The sequence below is a fragment of the Conger conger genome, chromosome 10 (assembly GCF_963514075.1).
Source record: "Conger conger chromosome 10, fConCon1.1, whole genome shotgun sequence".
In the NCBI taxonomy this organism is placed as follows: domain Eukaryota; kingdom Metazoa; phylum Chordata; class Actinopteri; order Anguilliformes; family Congridae; genus Conger; species Conger conger.
Genome location: NC_083769.1, coordinates 20,511,472 through 20,533,428, shown reverse-complemented (window position 1 = coordinate 20,533,428; position 21,957 = coordinate 20,511,472). Strand labels below are relative to the sequence as shown.

At 39.7% G+C, this 21,957-nt stretch overlaps 1 protein-coding gene across 2 annotated transcripts; it reads right to left on the bottom strand.

Annotated features, from left to right (window-relative positions):
* Positions 1–7,541: 7,541 nt before the first annotated feature.
* On the bottom strand, positions 7,542–21,199 carry ocstamp (osteoclast stimulatory transmembrane protein). Of its 2 annotated transcripts, XM_061258385.1 has the most exons (4): positions 21,043–21,199; positions 17,901–18,909; positions 8,151–8,177; positions 7,542–7,644 (listed from the first exon to the last, which is right to left on the bottom strand). In XM_061258385.1, exons 1-4 carry the CDS (start codon positions 21,075–21,077, stop codon positions 7,624–7,626), a joined length of 1,092 nt encoding a protein of 363 aa, XP_061114369.1. In that variant the 5' UTR covers positions 21,078–21,199; the 3' UTR covers positions 7,542–7,623. The 2 variants fall into 2 exon arrangements, with proteins under 2 accessions (XP_061114369.1, XP_061114368.1); XM_061258384.1 differs by lacking the exons at positions 7,542–7,644; positions 8,151–8,177 and adding an exon at positions 14,403–15,203.
* Positions 21,200–21,957: the final 758 nt, after the last annotated feature.

The following is a 21,957-nucleotide window of genomic DNA, read 5'->3' as shown; positions in this document are numbered from 1 at the left end:
CGCGCCCAGCTCCTGCCCCTGCTGCGTCAGGTTCCACCCCAGCTGGAGAGCCGGGGTGGCGTTCTCCATCCCGCCGGGGAAAAGCGTGTCGTTTCGCGGCGTGGCGGCAGGCTCCATCGAGGGAGGGCTCAGATTTCATCAAGCTGCCAAGAATCCTGCAAGCAGACAAATGGGGAAGGCGGGGGACATGTTCAATCTAAACCCATGAAGAGCAGGTATTTCTGAAGTCATGAACCAGTTTTACGAACCTTTTTTTCCAAAAGAAAAGGAGAGATGCAATTCTACCAGATTAGTTTTAGTTTAGAGCCCATTTTGCTAGTTTGAAAAGCATCACAATCCTGGGTTGCCTGAGTGGAAAATAACGAGACTCTTTTTTTTTTTTATGGACCATTCCAAGACGCATTCTGTTTGTACCTTGAATGTAAAATAATAACATAAAAATAATGACATGTCAAGTCCTAGTCTCATGTTATTGAAGCAGGAGCATGAAGCAGAGGGGTGATCAGAGGCGGAATGAGTGAAGATGAATGAAGACTCCACTCACCATGGCTGAGGCAGGTGTGAGCACGCTCAGCAGCGTGTGTGCGGACGGTCCGTGGCGTCTGGGTTCTGGGTGCGCTGGCTGCCTTCCTGAGCCACGGGCGGCAGCTGCTCCTAATCAGGTGCTCCGCAGAGAGAGGCATGTAGGGAAAAAAAACTGCAATCCCTCCCCGTGCTTCCCAGCTTCCACAATGATGAGAGTGTGATGCTCTCTCTCTCTCTCTCTCTCACATGTACTTCCCCACACTCCTCTCTCTCTCGCTCTCCCTCTCTCTGTTTTGCCGTTTCCTCCACTTCCCATTCTCTCTCTTTCACTCCTCTACCCTACCTTCTTCCCCCACCCCGACCCCCCTCTCTCTCCCTTTCATCACATGCCTATGTTTCAGTTTGGGAACATGTGGGCCCATATCTCACCATAAATGTTGGATGTTGGCCAGGTAAGTAATCAGTTATCTGGGCTCCTGGTTGGGAAGTGTTGAGCCCTCCATGTAATGACAAATACCACAATTACCCTCAAATGGTTTAGAAGAAACTTGGAGCCAGACTTTGTTAAAGGATTGAGTGTGTGTTACCGTTGGGAGTGGACTTACTATGCACCTTTTCTAGTGGGAATAATGTGTTAAACCTGGGAGTTGATTTTGCAAATGGGGTTCATTACATACTTAATTTAACAGCATAAGAGACGTACAGTGCCTGATTGTTCAGTGCAGTACATCTTCATATAAAATCAGCACCATGAAGTGTAATATTATTGCATTGTACTTTCTACCAAATATTTTAAAGCTTTAAATCAGTCCACATACAATAACTTGTCTTTGTAAACATCATGCTGAACATAACCGCAAAGACCAGTGATGTAATAAGGAGCCATCCCATGTCTTGATTTTTAAGTGATTAATAAATTCCTTTGAATTGAACCTAAACACTGCTGGAATCCAATGCAGAGATGCAATAATTGAGGTAATAATCAATATCTTATTGCTTTTAGTCAGATGTCCTGCTGGTCAGTTTGTGTACCAGTCGGTGAGGAATTACCAGCTGAGGCTGATACAGTATGAAGTGAATTGCAGTAGTAAAGCTGAGAAGAAATAAAAGTATTAATTACACTCTCTGTAAGACAAGAACAGCATTGGATTTTAGAAATATCTGTGACATTATAGATCATGCAGAGAGACGGACTGCAGATGGTGGGGGGTTAATGCGTGGAATTGTGCTTTGCTCACTCAGCTGTGGGAAGCCAGCATACAGCAGCGGGCAGAAATCTCACACGTCTTTCAAACTCTGCAGGAGCAGCAACCCGTCCTCAAAGCAGTGCTTCGGAATTGCTTTTAATCGCTGGAAATTGCCTGCATTAAGTTCTGGAATTATCCATCCAGAAACTCCTGTCTGGCGATACATACTGTTCTCTAACTACACCTTCTTATCCAAGAATGCACCTTGCCTGGTCCATCCACTCTTACTCTTCCAGGTCTTATGCTAATCACTTAATGGTTTAGGGCCAAACCACATCTCTTGATATGTTAGTGCCTTAGGAACCTGCTATATTCCTAAAGTCATCTGAGGCTTTTAACAAGAGTTATGGAGGAGGGGCAGCATTCGCCCAGTATGCAATAACAAATTGGACAAAACTACCACATGATACTAGGTCAGCTCCATCTTTAGCAGTTTTCAAGAATCGGCTGAAGGCTGTTATGTTCTGTTTGGCTTTTAATTGACTGTATTTTAAGTGCTGATAGTTAAAACTTTGCACTCTAGGCTTGGCTTTTAACTGATTGTTTTTATGATATGTCATGGTTTTTTAATTTCATTTTATATCTTTGACTTGTAAAGCTTTGCACTGCACTTTTATATTTTCTTTTTTCTTTTTTGCTTATTTAGGCTTTTAATTAGAGTTTAAATTTGAAAGTTTAAATTGCTATTAAATTGAACTTTTTCTTTTAAAAAAATCATCTATCTTTTCTGTAAAGCACTTTGAATCGCATTCAGTTGTATGAATATGTGCTGTACAAATAAATTTGCCTTGCCTTGCCTTGCCTAATCTGAATTTTAGCAGGTGAGCAGGTTTGTTGGTAACACTGCAATGGACATGTAGACAGAACAACAAATATTATATAACTACCTCTACTATATAACTATTCTCACTACTTTGGCACTATACCTTCCCAATATCTCCCCAGACAGTCACAACACCCTTATAGCATCCTGAAAATATGTAATGACCCTGAATGAAGAAAATGTGTTATTTTATTCGACTCTAATTTTGTGCTACTGATGTCAGTGGCATGGTCTTATTCCTTCCCCAGGGGAGTCAATCGTGATTCCTTCTCTCCTCAGTCTCTAGATTACACAGCAAAATCCCCAGTGTTAAGATAGATTTCAACTCAAGCAGATTTCACACAAACATTCACCCCATCCTTGCTGTTGAGACATCGACATCCCAAATTACTGTTGTGTTCATATTTATAAGATAATAAAAACTGTGATGTAATAAAACCACAAGACGGCGATGCCCGATTGTTAAACAGACTCTCTGCTTGCAAGAACAGCACTTACGATTCATATCTACCTCTTAGCTGCAAAGCAGGGCAATAAAACAGCAGGTTCCCCCATGCCATATGAATGGCTTACAACTGGACAGAGACTGAGACAATAAAAGGCATATTCTATCAATCCTTGATACCATTTCTCATCATGTTCCAATATAAGAACAAAAATTCATACAATTCAGAAGTTGCATACATTGTTTTTTTTCTTAGCTCACTTTTATTCTACGTCTGGCTGACGTTGCGGTTTTTGCAAATTCTTCGGTACAGACATATTTATGGAACCAAATATCCCACCTGGTTGTGAAGCAAGAACTGTTTTCTGACTAATGTTGAATTTTATTTTGTAATCCGTTCAGCCATTCTTGAGAAAACTGTTTTTGCCGGCACTATACAGTGGTGTGAAAAAGTGTTTCCCCCTTCCTGATTTCTTATTTTTTTGCATGTTTGTCACACTTAAATGTTTCAGATCAAACAAATTTAAATATTATTCAAAGACAACACAAGTAAACACAAAATGCAGTTTTTAAATGAAGGTTTTTATTATTAAGGGAGAAAAAAAATCCAAACCTACATGGCCCTGTGTGAAAAAGTGATTGCCCCCTAAACCTCATAACTGGTTGGGCCACCCTTAGCAGCAACAACTGCAATCAAGCGTTTGCGATAACTTGCAATGAGTCTCTTACAGCGCTGTGGAGGAATTTTGGCCCACTCATCATAATTCAGCCACATTGGAGGGTTTTCGAGCATGAACTGCCTTTTTAAGGTCATGCAACAGCATCTCAATAGGATTCAGGTCAGGACTTTGACTAGGCCACTCCAAAGTCTTCATTTTGTTTTTCTTCAGTCATTCAGAGGTGGACTTGCTGGTGTGTTTTGGATCATTGTCCTGCTGCAGAACCCAAGTTCGTTTCAGCTTGAGGTCACGAACAGATGGCCAGACATTCTCCTTCAGGATTTTTTGGTAGACAGCAGAATTCATGGTTCCATTTATCACAGCAAATCTTCCAGGTCCTGAAGCAGCAAAACAGCCCCAGACCATCACACTACCACCACCATATTTTACTGTTGGTATGATGTTCTTTTTCTGAAATGCGGTGTTACTTTTACGCCAGATGTAATGGGACACACACCTTCCAAAGAGTTCAACTTTTGTCTCGTCTGACCACAGAGTATTTTCCCAAAAGTCTTGGGGAACATCAAGATGTTTTCTGGCAAAATTGAGACAAGCCTTAATGTTCTTTTTGCTCAGCAGTGGTTTTCGTCTTTTTGCCCAGTCTCTTTCTTATGGTGGAGTCATGAACACTGACCTTAACTGAGGCAAGTGAGTCGGCTGGCCACTCCTGGGAAGGTTCACCACTGTTCCATGTTTTCGCCATTTGTGGATAATGGCTCTCACTGTGGTTCGCTGGAGTCCCAAAGCTTTAGAAATGGCTTTATAACCTTTTCCAGACTGATAGATCTCAATTACTTTCTTTCTCATTTGTTCCTGAATTTCTTTAGATCTCGGCATGATGTCTAGCTTTTGAGGATCATTTGGTCTACTTCACTTTGTCAGGCAGGTCCTATTTAAGTGATTTCTTGATTGAGAACAGGTGTGGCAGTAATCAGGCCTGGGTGTGGCTAGAGAAATTGAACTCAGGTTTGATAAACCACAGTTAAGTTATGTTTTAACAGGGGTGGCAATCACTTTTTCACACAGGGCCATGTAGGTTTGGATTTTTTTTCTCCCTTAATAATAAAAACCTTCATTTAAAAACTGCATTTTGTGTTTACTTGTGTTGTCTTTGAATAATATTTAAATTTGTTTGATGATCTGAAACATTTAAGTGTGACAAACATGCAAAAAAATAAGAAATCAGGAAGGGGGCAAACACTTTTTCACACCACTGTACCTAAGCAAATGCTGTCTTGAACTAGCCTTCTTGTTATTGCCTAAATGCATTGCTAGGTGATTTCAATCCTGAACTAATATGATATATGGCACGCTTCTTGTAGGGGGTTTCCTACCCTTTCCAATAAGGTATGTGTCATATTCTGGCGACCGAGGGTTAGAGGATATTGCTACGTTCCCATGGTAGAATTAATATACAGATGAAATTACAGGATTTAGCCTCGCTATAGATAAACCTGTCATCGTACGGGCTAACTGGGCTCTGGTTAACCTAATTTTGAAATCAAGTTCAATTTTAAATGTGATGCAGATTTGTTAGAGTGTTAGGTTGAGTATCCTTTTCGGAAAGCTTTTTGAACACTTTGTAGAGCTTCATAAAAACATACTCTCAAGACATTCTGGCAGGACTGTTTTAATAGAAAAATAAGCTTTTCTGATCAATCATGTGTCTGAACAAAAAGATATGAGACGTTTTGCATCTGGATAGATTTAGGGACATTTAGTAGATTTTTGGTGCAGTTTTGGGAAAACTCATGTGGAATTTGAATGCCTGTTGATATTTTTACCATGTTTTGTACAGAAGTTGACTTTAAGTTTTGTGCACAAGTATAACATAGTTGTGGGTTGATAAATTGAGATATTCATTGCTAAACTATAAAAACACAAGACTTTTTGTTTTTTTCTTTTGTATTTTAGTGTATTGTGTACACTGTACTGTACTGTTCATGCTCCAAAATACATTTGTTCTGTCTCAAGTTTGTGAATGAACTCTCCTTTAATTTAGGTCTTCAACTGTGTGTGCAGTAAATTGTTTTTGATATATTGACACTTTTATAACACTAGTACAAAATAAGTGGAAATTGCCATTTGGGGGGGCAAAGAGAAAAGGGCTAATCAACACTTTAGAGGTGATTAATGGGTGAGGTGCATGTACTCTATTTGAGTTTAAAAGTACTCTGCCAGAGTTGACTACACTAAAAGTTTTGCTGCCAAGTCTGTTGTGACCCTGCATTCTCACTATATTTTTAGCTGTGTCTCTTCAGGACTAGGTCTCACAGTCTTAGGGCAAATAGCATCCATATACACTTTATTAGGTAGACCTGTAAACCAGTTTATTAAGGCAAATATTTAATCAGCCAATCATGTGGCAGTAACTAAATGCATAAAAGCATGCAGGCATGGTCAACAGGTTCAGCTGTTGTTCAGACCAAATTGCCTGTAGTGTAGTGGTTAAGGTACATGACTGGGACCTGTAAGGTCGGTTGTTCGCCGGTGTAGTCACAATAAGACAGGATTGTCTCCTGCTTAGTATAAGCAACTGTACGTCTCTCTGGATAAGAGCGTCTGCCAAATGCCATTAATGTAATGTAATGGAAGAAATGTAATCTAGGTGACTTTGACTGTGGAATGATTGTTGGTGCCAGACAGGGTGGTTTGAGTAGCTCAGAAACTGCTGATCTCCTGGTATTTTCACACAGTCTCTAGAGTTTGTAGAGAATGGAGCAAAAAACAAAAAACATCTGTGAGCAGCAGTTCTGTGTGCAAAAACACGTTAATAAGAGCGGTCAGAGGGCAAGGGCCAGACTGGTCGAAGCTGACAGGAAGATGACCGTAATGTGAATAACCACGCATCACTGTGGTATGCAGAAGAGCATCTCTGAACATAGCAAACCTCTAAGTGGATAGGCTACAGCAGCAGAAGACCAATATGTCTAAAAAATAAGTCTAAGAAATTCCTAATGAAGTGCTCATGGAGTGTATATTTGTGTGTAATGTACACATGTGTACTGTAGAAGCAGAGCAAAGATACAGCTTTCCATAGAAAGGACACAATATACCCAAATGTGAGCTGGACAGAGGGCATGCACTGTTGCTAATCAGAAATCTGCAGACCAGAAGAGATTCCATTGATTGGCTTCAGTCGTGTTCTGTTACTTCAGTAGTCATTCTGAGAACACTCAGGCCCCATATTTGGGGGGTGGGGGTGGGGGTGGGGGGATGTGATCCTGAAGGTTAACAGACTAACAGTGACTACAGCATGGACTAATGTAAGTTCTGCTGAATTAATGCTGACATTTTACAATGTGTACTATGATTAATTTATTGTTGTAGAATTAGCACCTGATTAGATGTTTTCTATTTTAAAGAACAAATGCATTTTACAATCAAAGACATGCAGGTTAGGCTACTTGTGTTGCTGTAAAAGAGCATGTGTGCTCAGTCAAGCCTGTTTAAATAAAGGTTAATAATGAAAATAAAAATATATTATGAAAATAATCTCCACACCCATGAACGTATCCACTTCAGTATGGTAACTTGGAATATTTTCTGGAAAATATAAAAATGTAGCCATACACAATGCTAATAGTGTTTAAAACAATCACTTGTAAGCATTTGTAGGGTATAATCAAACATTATCAGCTTTGGAAAATGCCTTTGTATGAATTTCCACAAATATATTCGTACTGTATGCATGTTTTGGCACAAAAAGTTAATGAAGTTTGATAAACAATTGGTTTAGATGTACATGTTGTACAACACCACAACAACACCAAATCAGAATGTCAGTGAAAGCAGCAAGCCGTAAAGACAATATTTTGTATTCCAGTTGTAAACCAAGCCATCCTGACGACCACACACACGTTGTCACTTGTTCTCCCATGGCACCTATAGTTTGGCAGTGGAACAGCATGAGAGTCACATGAGATTAAGTAGTGATATAAATACACAGATGAGTGGACCAGTCAAAATTAAGGCAATAAAAGAGGTGAATCGGGGGAATATTTATCTTAAAAAATAACCAGATATTATTTTTCATTTTGACGAAAGCATGTCAAAATCGATTTTAAAATAGCACTTGTTTATGTAATCAGAACTACAAAAAAGAAAATTTCTGCCGTTAAAAATAAAATGTTGTACATTCTATTCTAAGTATGGAGGTGAAAGACACAGCAGCATGGACAGCTGTGACATCAGGGAGATCCAAGCCCGGTGGATACACGTGCTAAAAAGCCTAACAAGCCTAACAACTTCAAGACTTCCTGTGGAGATATCTTCATATCTCAAACTGGCATTAATAATTCCATTATACTGGTTATTGCATTAGCCCAAATATTTATATATAATGTACATCATTCATCTTTTTCTGAATGGTGTTTTAGACCAGACCTTACCTGACAAGAACCACCTCCCCTGGAAAGCTGCAATAGGAGAAAGAGGCTTTAATGGTCTTATAATGGGTTGTGCTACCATGCCATAAGCTCACAGTAACCGTCTGACCATGTTCTTCTGACCACTGCTGAGAGGGAACCGCAGATTCGTTTCGTGTAAAAGGCCACTTCTGATCACAAAAGTTACACTAGTGCGCAGACGCTACGATTGTTAACGCACTTCACACATTTAAAAAATGGTCCCTATACTCATAAAGGTACACATAGGCAAAGGTGACACCGGAAATTTGACAAACCGTTTCCAGTCTCATCCTTGCCAGGCACCCAAGTAATCCCGTCATTTCTGTGTTGTAAAACACGAGTGTCCAATGAGAGATGCAGGCTCCTTAATGCATGGAACGGAGTATTAAGAATATGTGTATTTTCACTGACACGTGAAACGTATATCTGTGGCTACATATACGTACGTAACTTACGTAAAAACTAATTACCCGCCAATGAGACATACAGTAATTGCATTTTTTTAATATCATCCAAGACATTTTTGAAACTATCTTACAATTACACATGGCATTTCTCACACGTTTCTCAGACGTTTGCACGAGACTATACATAGAACAATATGGAAAAATAACACAAAACTGGGTTGCTTGTTGGTAGTATTAATTATTCGCGTCTTGTTCATTCCGAATTACGCATTTGCGCACGTCGTGTCTCATTCTCGGAAATACATATGTTCTCTCAGTACAGCAATTAGACAATAAAGGAAATATAGTTTGCCATGACAAAAGGGTATGCTCTTTCCGTCAATGTGGTACAGTATGGTTGTAAGTTGTATTCCTACTTTCCATCTATGAAAGCGCACCCACGCATCTTTCTGGAAATGAGCAGCTGTGGAAACATCTAGAGGTGTTTTGTGGCCCCCTAGTGGAAACGACTGGGTTTTACAGAACGTCACAGGCTCTGCTGAAATGGAGCGCTTCATCCTGTCAAACGTGATAATCCCAAACGTTCGATTCACTTCACGTTCAATATGTGCCTGGTAGACCGAGTCTGTACCCACGTTTTAACATAAATAAATGGTGCGGTGTAGTATTCGTAAGACTACCCTCGAGAGGAGTGGAGTGAAATGTGATAAATTAGTTGAAGTACACTTGGCAGTGATTTTGACATTGCCAACTGAAGTAGCCTACTTTGCTTCATGGTTGACGCCTAATTGAATCAGATGTATTGATCAGCCGGATTTGTTAATATAGCTCTGGAAATTAATTTGAACCAGCTGTTAACACGCACTGCAGTACATCTTGTACAGCCACTTCAAGTACGGGTGGAAAATAAGCCGCCTATTACCCATGTAACCCTTGTGCTATATTCGCGCGTTACACAATTTAGCCAGCTTAAGGGCTAGTCATTATCACATCTTTTTTTGTACTTATTTTTGGAAATATTGGTCTATTTATTGCCTACCATTTGTTTAGTCAAAATTCAAACCATTTCCATTTTTTTAAATGGTGCATAATGACATTTGTGTTTGACTTATGCAACTAGTTGAGTTTTATTGCCCACAAAATCAAAAAAATTGTGACCCATGGTTGGCTTGAGATAATCACAGTCAACAATTTCACAGTCAATGTGAGAAATGTTGAAAAATCACTATTCAGTCAAAAGAGTCACCAGAATCACATTCCTGAAGATAAAACCTGTTATTCACCTACATTTCAAAATTCCAATTGTTGCTTAAATATGTTCATTTTTGTTAAATATTGGGACTATTTGATCCTCCAATTTTGCCTGGTGCTCACTGCAAGACTTTCCAAATCCTAACCAATATTGAAAATGTGGGAGACCTCACACAGATTGTTTTTCAGAACACACAATATTTGGCCAAGTATCACACACTTAATGTTTACACTTATGATCACAACTAATGACACAGGGACTTGCATGATCCAAGGTCACTTGAGAGTGAAACATGCATTCTGCTTCCCAGTCAGCTGGGCTCTCATTGGCTATTGTGGGTTGCTGATCAAGATTCCATTGCTGTTCACCTCACATTACAAGATTTTTAGTTATAATATCAAACATGCTTGATATTTATGATTTGAAATCAAGGTGCGCCTATTCTGTCTCAATTGAGACAGGGCTCTCAGAAATATGCGATAATATTAGAATATCCTGGGGTGGTGGTATGCCCAATGTGAGATCTTCTCATGCACCTCTGCCTCACAGTATGGGATAATCTGGGCAAATAATCCATTTGGATCGGGAACACCCCAAGCGACTGTCAGGAGGCTGAATCAGAAACAAAATTGGTCCAATTATCCTGTCCACCAGGCATTAGAATCACTGTAATATTGGAATCCCAAATAAAACTTTTGGATATTCAAACACTTTTGTAATTAGTATGGTCTTACAAATAGACATCATACTTCATCAATGTTATGATTTTGCAATTCTTCTTTATTTATTCAGCCTTTTTATTTATTCTGAGGTAAACAAAAAATTTTGCTGAGCAGACACATACAGCCACGCCCCCCAGCACGGGACTGAAAGTAATCACGGAAATCACTGAAGGCCGGCTGAAACTGATATTTTCAGTTCGCCCCTTGCAGGTTAGTTATTAACCGGGTTTTTGTCATTAAAAATCACGTCATGTTCAACTAAATACACTTCAGTAGCCCAACCTGAAATTTAGCGTCATAAAAAAAGTAAAGCGTCATTAGCTATTAGCCAGTAGCCTACCTGTTTGCCGATATGGAACTGCAGATGCTCGCGAATGCTATGCGAGTTTGTTGTTAGTTCGAATGTGACGCTCGGCAGCGTTACATTAGTCACTGTGCCACTCACCTCCCTTCTTAGTAGCCTGTAGTAGTGCATTTCACTTAGGCTGTATGTTTGGTCGTGTTTTGTGGCCATTTAAAGCCAGACTATGCAGTTTCAAAGGGTAGGACAGGCCACATTGTTTACTAATGTAAAGGTTGGTGCCAATGGTGTCGATTTGCCAAGCCTAAATGGATGCTATACTGACTTCTCATCTGTTGTCCAGAGACAGTTCTTGCATTCCATGCTGCGAAGGCCATTTGTAAAAGATGTTGGAATGATTATATACATTTTATTATCGTAAAAGATATCAGTGTGTACTCAGTGATCACTTTATTAGGAAGACCTTTACACCAGCTTGGGGTAGGCCTTCAAATCATTTAGAGCTAAGTGCACCTCTTGATTGGGTGTCAACACAACATGCTTTTTGCAACTATTGAATAATGGTGCAAAGTAAATCCTGTTTGGAATGCACATAGCCTTCTGCTTATTATGTCACATAAGCAAAAATGGAGTAGTCATGAAAAGACTGGCTGCGTGTTGCTCTATATGTGTTTCACTCATTCACATTCAGCTAAAAGCAGCTTGCGCTATTGGTGATTTATCACCGGGGGAGCTGTTCCGGGATTAACTGAGTGCAGTGAGTAATCAGTTAATTCACACAACAGTATCTTCTTGAAACTTCCTTTTGGTAATTTTCCCAACTCCTCACAAATAGGCTTCCCCTTTGAACTTAAAAAATTATACATATATCAGCATTTTGACTCAAAGAAGGAAGAAAACTTATTGCTGAAGGTTGGGAATGAACTGAAAACTGCAGTGTCTCTACTTACATACATTCTTAACAATTTTTTTGTTTTTGTTAGCAGGAAGATATCTGATGACCCAGTTCTCTTTTTTAGTAGAAACCGTGGGAGACAGGGCGAGCAGGGAGTGCAGGGAACTGTATGTTCAGTCATCCTCAGAGATAATTAGGCAGGAGCATTTTAAGAGTGGTTTTGAGCAGGACACCAGAACGTGCTCTTTAATGACTGTTGGTTGGAAGTGTGGTTTAATTTCTCATTAAAGGGATGGCAGCACTGTGGGTTGGGACATTGGATTTTAATTGAGCCAGAGGGAAGAGTGCCCTTGGAATGCTGCTGTTCATCTTAACTATAATCAGCTAAAGTACACATGTCACACTTAATAGCACTTACAATTCAACAGAAGCTAAAAGGATAAACAAGAAGATTCGGAAGGACCTTAACTCAGTATCAATAACGTTTGACCTTGAATTTTAAAATTCTATCCCTAATCTCTAATCTTCATTAAAAGAGTTTACTCATTTGGTTCTGGTTCTATCTGGATCTCAACCCCACTTTCAATGTAACCCCCACCCTAACTCAAAGCCCAACCCTAACCTTAACTCTCAACACTTAACCCGATAGTCTTTACCCTAACCGTAACCCAAACTTTAAAAGCAAGTTGAAATGGAAGTTAGAATAGCACTTTTCCATTCACTTCCTGGAAAAAGATTTGAATGTAGATTTCACATCATTGTGTACCAGTGGGTGTATATGTTCAGTCAATATACTTATTTATACAATGGGCTCTGAAAGTATTGGCATTCTTCATAAATATACACAGAAAATGAAAAAATAATACAGTTATTGACATAAGATTTATTTTACTACATGTGTAAAGCAGTGTGCATTATTAATGGAATCAACCAGTCTTAAATCTTTCAAATAAAAAAGGTATTTCCCCCAAAATGGTTTAATATTTTGTGTAAACACCCCTGGCAAAGATGACAGCCATGAGTCTTTTCTTATAATTTGTGATAAGGCTAGACAACACATTTGGAAGGATTTTCTATGCAGCATTTCATAATCATTGATATTCTTGTGATACCCCCTCTTCAGTTCTAACCATAGGTTTTTCATGGGATTTAAGATTGAGATGGCCATTACAGAACATGGTTGTTGTTTTTACTTAACCATTTCTGTGTGGAATTTGGTGTATGTTTGGAGTCACTTTCCTGCGTCATTGTCTACCTATGACCCAGTCTCAGCTTCCTAGCAGAGGCAACCTGATTTTCTGCCTGGTACTTTGTTGAATTCACTGTGCCATTGATCTTAAATAGTGCCTCCGGACCACTACCAGCAAAACATCTCCAAAACATAAATGACCCACCTCCATATTTGACAGTAGGTACAATCTGAGGTTCTTCTCCTTGTATTCATTCCATTCCATGCCGATGGTGTATATGGCCAAACCATAGCACTTTGTTCCAGTCCAATGAGGTTTGGCAAACTCAAGGTGCTTGGTTTTGTTCATTGTGCTCAGTAAGGGTAGACTTCTTGCCACCCTTCCAAAGAGTTTGTTGGTATGGAGGTGCCATTTTATGTTTAGTCTTGGAGACCCAAAGACACAACCAATCTCTACAATTCTTAAACTGCAATCCTTGGGTGACTTATAGCCTCCCTCACCATCTTCCTTACTGTCCGTGGGGACAATATGCACTTTTACCCTCTTCCTAGCATGTCTGCAACAATTCCATATACTTTAATGCCTTTTTATTATTGCCCTTACAGTGCTAAGTGGTATGTTTATTTGTTTATGTATTTTTTGTACACATAAATAATTCTGGAATCATGAAAGAAGCTAAGCCCCGGACTTGAAAGTGTGAAAAATTAATCTTGTTGGCTTAAATTAGTCTTTTTCTTATTTAAATTAACAGGAAATAATCAAATTCATGGAAACGATAAAATAATAAGGGCATTAGTCATGTTTAAAGCCTCACCACTTCTGCTAACTTCAAAAGCATTGGTCAGTCTGCTGAGCTCATACAATTCTATATTCCAGAAGTAAGTGGAAGTACACGCAGAGGGCTGTTGATCCACAAAAAAACAAATCATAAAGGAACTGGTCAAGGCGTCTGTTGTCACAGATGAGTCAGCAGATTGAACAGACATGCCATTGACCCCAAGATGACGAGCTAATGGAAGTGGTAAAAAGGGCTCAAGACGTAAGAAACTTCTAAGAAACAGGTTCAGAGGTACCAATAAAACTAATGATGATGGGATCTGCCAAATGAGACAAGCTACTTTATCACCATCTTCCTCACCATCTGCGGAGACAATATGCATTTGCTTCCTTTTTATTATTGCCCTTACGGCGCAAAGTGATATGTTTAACAGTTTATGGATTTCTTTGTACCCATTACCAAACACCTATCTGATAACATCATATATAAATTATTATCAGTGTTGTTTATTATATGCCACCTTTTTCTTCATTTTTATGTATGTATATGCAGTAAACAGAATGCTAGGACACAGGATATAGGGCGCAGTAGCTGGGGCTCTGATTTGGATATAACCAATGAACAAGGGGTCACTTACTTGCATTACATTACTATGTATATATATATATATATATATATATATATATATATATATATATATATATATATATTACATTACATTATTGCCATTTGGCAGACGCTCTTATCCAGAGCGATATACAGTTGATTAGACAATCCTCCCCTGGAGCAATACAGGGTTAAGGGCCTTGCTCAAGGGCCCAATGGCTGTGCGGATCTTATTGTGCCTACACCGGGATTAGAACCATCAACCTTAGAACCACCGACCTTGCGTGTCCCAGTCATTTATCTTAACCACTACGCTACAGGCCGCCCATATATTTTACTTGGATGTATTTCATATATGATTGCAAAGCAACCTATTCCTCCAAAACGTTGATTATAGTTTGCAGATACATTTGTGGGAGGTAGTCTGTATTCCGTCACAAGATATATTTTGCTGTGTTTTGGCCAGCTCATTCCCCCTGCATCCTTGGATTTCACATGTAACCCGTACCTGAAGTTTCGGGTTTGCAAAATCCACTCTTGTGCACAGTCTGTATGAACGAAATGCCACCCTTCAGTTTCTCCTGTCTGGCCAGTATCTTCTTAAAAATAAAGTCTGTCCTTTTCCTCTCCTGCCCGGGGAAGAAGGAGGCGGAGACCTTCCTGCGGGCCCTCCTGGCATAGACCTCCAGCAGCACCATAGAGTACGCCAGCAGGTAGAGCAGCCCCAGCATGGCAGTCACCCCTTCATCAGGCTCAGACAGCTGCAGAGCGCAGCCGTCTGGCACCAAGCCGAAGTTCCAGGGATATTCCCGCTTAAAGTTTACCATGTCTGTCCTGCTGCAGGCATTGCAAAAGAAATCAGTGATGGGGCTATGGGTCTGCACCTGCAACAATATATAGCATACAAATCAACGATAGCCATATACTATAATACATCTCCTGTAATACATCCAAGGATGGACAGTAATTCCTATACACATATTTGAAAATACGCATTTGCTTTTATGTACTTATGTAAATTTGGCTACGTTTGGGTACCAGTGATAAGCAGTATTGTTCATGGCAATGTAGCTGTCTTCTTCCTGACTACTCCTTCCCTCTGCTATCACAACTTCCTGCCAGACAATAATGTTAATTTAAAAATAAGTTGCTAATTGATTATACATTGACAATTACTAGAATAATGACCATGCAACCAGTAATGATTTATTTACCGACTTGGTGTTTCGCTTGTTGTTTTGAGGTGATGATGTACACAAAGACAAATTTTAACACTAATTTTAATTATAGCATAACAAAATGTACTTATGATTTTAGCTTTTGGGGCTGGCACTTATACCTTTGAATCAATATAGCTAGTAAAATCATTGTATTTAACGTTTTCAATGTGTGTAATTGATAACACTAATAATTTATTAAACAAACAAATTAATATTGCATTTTTTCTTGTTTACTGCAATCTATTATTTGCCATAGCTTACTATGACTAAAAATAACTAAGCCACTCAACTTTAATTTAAAACATGGTATTTTGTTTTAAGTATAAATAACACCAACAGATGCAGTTGATAAAAAAGATTAATAAATTATATCACTGAGGGGCTTCTGTCCCCGGGTTCAGGGGGCATCTTGCCCTTCTTTACATTTTCTCATTTTGCTTTAAGTCATTGCCCACTTTTACAATTTATTTTTGCTGAAACCATGTTGATTGAAATATTTTTGCAGATATACAGTGGCTTCCAAAAGTATTCAGACTCCTTCACTTTTTGCACACTTTATTGTGTTGTAGACTTAATTTTAAATGGATAATTTATTTGCACATCAAACTACTCTCAATAAGGACAGCGTGAAAATATGTTTTTAGAATCTTTTGTGCTAATCTATAAAAAGCCCTTTATGGTAGAGTGGCTAGACGGAAGCCACTCTTGAGTAAAAGTCGTAGAGTGGAGTTTGGAGTTTGCCAGCCGGCATTTAAAGGACTCAGAGCATGAGGTAAAAGATTATTTGGTCTGATGAGAGAAAAGTTTAACTCTTTGGGCAGAACTCCAAGTCCTATGTCTGGCGGACACCAGGCACTTCTCATCACCTGGTGACTACCCTCCCTACGGTGAAACATGGTGGTGGCTTCTCAGCAGCAGGGACAAGAAGACTGGTCAGAATTGATGGGAGGATGAATACAGACAAATATAGAGAGGTCCTTGAAGAAAACCTGCTCCAGAGTGCATGTGACTTCAGACTATGACGATCATTCACCTTTCAGCACAGCAGTGACCAAAAACATACAGCCAAGACAATGTGGCTTTGGAAAGTCTTTGACTGTCCTTGAGTGGCCCAGCCAAAGCCAAGACTTAAACCTCATAGACCATCTGTGGAGAGCCCTGAAGATGGCAGTTCACAGACGCTTCCTATCCAATCTGAGGACGCTTAAAAGGATCTACCAGGAAGATGGGGATAAACGGCCCAAATCAAAGCTTGTAGAGACGTACTCAAGAAGTAATTACGGCCAAAGGCGCTTCTACAAAGTACTGAATTAAGGGTCTGAATGTTTATAAATAAGAGATTTCAGTTTTTGATTTTGAATAAATGTTCTAAAAAATTGATGTTTTCACTATGTCGTCAGCTATAGAGTGTAGATTTGCAGGAATTACATTTAAAATTAAATTTTGAACACAATAAAGTGTGCAAAAAGTGAAGGGGTTTGAATACACTGTATTTTCAAGAAGCCGTTGTATTTGCTTATGGGGGGCTTCTTCCCCCCTTCTACTCATGGGGGAAATACCAAATGACTGAACTGAAATGCAATTGAATAGTCTATTAAACTTGTAGTTTAGTGTTGGCATTTCAGGCTGCTAAGGGGACTGCCCCACCTTACATACAATCCCTGATCACTCCCTACTCCCCAGCTAGACCACTCCGGTCTGCCAGCTCTGGTCGCCTTACGGTTCCCTCTCTACGTGCACCTGGCGGTCGAGCTGCACGTTCACGCCTGTTTTCCGTTCTGGTTCCTCAGTGGTGGAATGACTTGCCTACCACTGTCAGAACAGCAGAATCCCTCCCCCTATTTCGACGCAGACTCAAAACCCACCTTTTCAAACTCTACCTTAGTCCTCCCTCCTGATTTCCCCTGCCCCTCCTTTCCGATATCCCTATCCTTGTCTAACCCCCCCCCCAAAAAAAAATAAAAAAAATAAAATAAAATGCACTTCTGATGACAACTATGTTTAGAACAGCATTTCCTGTGTATTTTGGTAGTTTCTGGATGTGATGCTCTGACTTATGGTAGAACCTATGCACTTGTAAGTCACTTTGGATTAAAAGCGTCTGCCAAATGACTAAAATGTAAATGTAAATGTAGTTTCACAATCAAAAATGTTGAATATTTGTATTACTCAGTTCTAGTTCAGACTGATTATTAGTGATCTACTGTTAACCACAAAGTATCTTCTCAGTATCACACCTCTATAGTTTCTGTTTTTCCTAGGAAAAGACTTATAATTGTAATAAGTGTTGGCTTCAACTAACTAGCACCAAGAATTCTATATCTCAGTAAATGACAGAAATAACAGTGATAGCTACTGTACCTTGTAATGTACAGTGATGGAGATGGATGTGGATGGTAGATCCAAAAGCAAGGGTTCAGCTGTTTTAACTAGATAAAAAACGGCATGATCCATACCAACAATAAAAACTGTGACAAAAAAGTGCAGTGACACCCCTGCCAGCCGCAATAGGCATTTCAAAAATTCTTGTTTCGAAATTTTATAACCCGTTGAATATACCATGTTTTTCATATCACCGGGAAGTATTTGAATTCCATGTTCACGCGCCATATGCACCAGTTGCCCAGTAATGTATAGATTGTCAAACTTTACATTGGTTAGGTATGCATTTAAGTACCAGGCTGATTCAGCAAATAGGTAAATGACAAAAAATGCAGCAAGAAGCCTGTTTGCCACGAGTTTGATATCCTCAGTGACGCTTTTGGCGTGAGAAAAGTCCCTTTCTATTTGCTGACTCACGTCAACAAACCTCTGCTTGACTTCAGACACATTGATGTTGGTGTCGTGATCAAACCCCTTAAAGCTGTCCACGAGTTTGGAACTGGCCAGCCTGGCCTCCTTGACCAGGTCGCCTTTGGCTGTGTTGACAAGCTCCGAAGAGTGAATGAGACTTTGAGCCAGGCCGCCGGCGGTGCACTTCAGCCCGTGCGCGACCGTGATCACGTTGGTGCCGATGTTGGGGACGACGTTGAACACCAGGAGCATGGCGGCGGTGGAGACGATCAGCTTGCGGCCCTGCTTGGTTCCCAGCGAGGGCAGGACCAGGGTGAGAGCGCAGCGGAGCGGGTGTACCAGGGGCAGGAGGAAGAGCGCTGCCACGGAGTAGAGGACGGCAGCGGTGGTGGACGGTAGCTGGTCGTACAGCAGGATTTGTGACATCCAGCGGAAGAGCAGGCCGCCTGTAACCGCGGCGACAATAGTACACAGGCCCAGGAGGGTCAGGCCTTCCCTGAAGGTGTCCGGCGCAGGCTTCGAGTACGCGTCCCAGAGATAGTGCAGCGCTGCTTTTATCCTCCGGCAAGGCCCGTGCCTGCAAATGCAAAACAACGGCAACATGTCAGTGTTTTTTCACAAGGCTTATTTTAGCTTGCTTTTAGCTGAATAATGGACACCTTAGTCTCAAGAAAACATGAAAGGTGTGCTCAAATTGTGTGTGCTTGGGTCAGCAGTGTGTTATTTAAAATACCCATGTTCCCCTGTGCCAAGGTCTCCCCTACCATCTGACCATCTCCTATACCGTGCCATACAGATCACTGCGGTCAAGATCACCACTTCAAAAACGTTACAGTGCGGGTCAACGTTGTGCTTTACGGTTGTTTGTGACAGAAATATAAAGCAGGGAAAGTAACGATTCACACTTCCAGTACTCCAGCTGAGGCTGTTTATTCACTTTGTTCCTCTTTAAATATTCAATATTCATTCAATATTGAAAACTTATATAATATATGATAAATTTCAATACAACAAAATGAGCATTCTGTTTTTTAAGAATTAAAAAAATCTATGTGTATTATGAGTGGTCATTTTGTAGAATTGACAGTTTGAATCATCATTTTTATTATTTTTATTATTGAATGGTAAATGGTTGGCATTCATATTGTGCCTTTATCCAAAGCGCTGTACAACTGATGCTTCTCATTCTCCCATTCATACACACACACTCACACACCGACGGCGATTGGCTGCCATGCAAGGTGCCGACCAGCTCATCAGGAGCATTTGGGGGCTTGCTCAGGGACACTTCGGGAAGCACAGCCCGGGCGGGGGATCGAACCGGCAACCCTCCGACTGCCAGACGACTGCTCTTACTGCCTGAGCCATGTCGCCCCCCGAATGTTCAATGTTGGAGTACTGAAAGTGTGAATCATTACTTTCTCCTGCTGTACAATTGCGTCACAAACAACTTACCGTAAAGCACAATGTAGACGTGTACAATTTAGAAGTGCAGATAGTTTGACCAACGTTTTTTCTAGTGCAGATGGCATGACCACAGTGATCTTATGGCACGGAATATGGGATGGTCACTAGTAGGGTAGACACACACGGGGAATGTTGACATATGGTTATTTTGCATTGTTGCATTAAGCAAGAATGAATTGTTTATTTTCAATTATTATAGGAACATGCTTCTCATGTGTAATGGCAGGACGATTTAAAAACTTGACATGTTGAGAACATGCAGTTCAAGTCTTTTTTTTTTGGCAAAGTTTTTTGATCAATTAATGATGTGTGAACGCAACAGACTCTAAAATTATGTAATTTAAATCACTGTGTTGTGGGTTGTAAGTAACTGTATTGTACTTAAGGTTATAATTATTCATGCTAAAGGTGGTGCACTAGTTATACATTTTTAGGGGGCTATTGTTCGTTAAATACCTGAAATTGTCATTTTTAAATTGTGCTTTGTGTTTACACAGATTCCCTTCGTCTAGTAGTACATTCTGTCTGAAGATATGCAAAAGTAGAGGAAATCGAGAATACTTTTCACAGTACTGTATTGTATCTCTAACTTCCTGGTTAGCATTCGTGGCTCTGCAGTGACGCATCTTAAATTGGACAGCAGCCTAGTGCCACAGCCTGGGCAGGGTCATTGCATTGAGATGAAAATGACATCAGAATTTGTGAATTTTACATATAATTTGAATAAGCTTTCTTTATAGCCATAGTTTAATACGTTAAATCTGATTATCAGTGAATTTGTAAGTCAGATTCAAAGTGAAATAACACTCAAATTCATTATACATACATTGCTCCTTGAGGATAAGACTTTATTATTTCTTTATTTATACTAGATATTTTACATACTAGATTTATACTTCATTTATACTAGATATGAATCAATGCAAGCCCTAATAACCCATACAGCACACATTCTGTAAACCTTCCTTTTTAAAACACAAATCTACTGTATGTAAACGATAATTTGTTACTCTGGTATGAAAAAGTAAAATAACATATACAGTAAATGTAGACATCTTTTCCAGACTACATGATTCAGAGTTTCATCAACCACTCAACAAATATGTATTCATCATCTAACAGCTTTAGTCTCACGCGGTGTAAATATAATAGCCTGACGTTGATGTCTGCCAGAAGATTATTATATTCATTTTTGGTCAAAACTAATTCTTAAGTTAAAATAATTTACAAAAAAGGAACGTACCTGAAAGCACGAGGGAAGCTGTTAGAAAACTGCATCTTCTGGTGGTGATTGCCCCTTTCTTCAGTGTGAAAAAGAGAACTGTCCTGTTCACAGTCACTGTCACATAGCTGATCAGCTGAGCAGTTAGTGAGTTCTCACTTGGACAAAAACAGTTGCTTCTTCCCTCACCACATACACAAAATGCATGCACACGCACACATAGGCGTGCACACCCACACACACAACCTCAGTTGATTTGGTCACTTTATGGACAACTCAAAGTGATGCAAGATGTTTCCACACATTGACGGCAGCATCAGAGATTGCAATTGGCAGATGCAGAAATGTGTTGTTCATGTGCACTACGAATTTGGCATGTATCTGTAAACACCCTTATTCAACAAATGATGTCGTTTGGTGTTTGGTGTTCTCTAGAGTATGTGCCTATTTCTGTGACAAATGACAAAATGACTATTTTCCTAATTTAGCACGACATTTAAATGAAATCAAGGCATAGTAATAAATTATCTGGGGAAATAAGAAACTGTTTAAATTCACAATATACTGTATGCTAAGTACTGAGAAATGTATTTAATAATATATAGAAATATATTTCAATATATACCAAAATACACTCAGTGAGCACTTTATTAGGTAGACTTGTACACCAGCTTGTTAATGCAAATATTTAATCAGCAAATCATGTGGCAGCAACTAATTGCATAAAAGAATGGAGACATGGTCAAGAGGTTCAGCTGTTTATCAGACCAGGCCAAATGTCAGACTGGGGAAGAAATGTGATCTAAGTGACTTTGACTGTGGAATGATTGTTGGTGCCAAACAAGGTGGTTTGAGAATGGTGCGAAAAACAAAACAACCTGTGAGAAGCAGTTCTGCAGGCAAAAATGCCTTGTTAATGAGAGAGGTCAGAGGAAA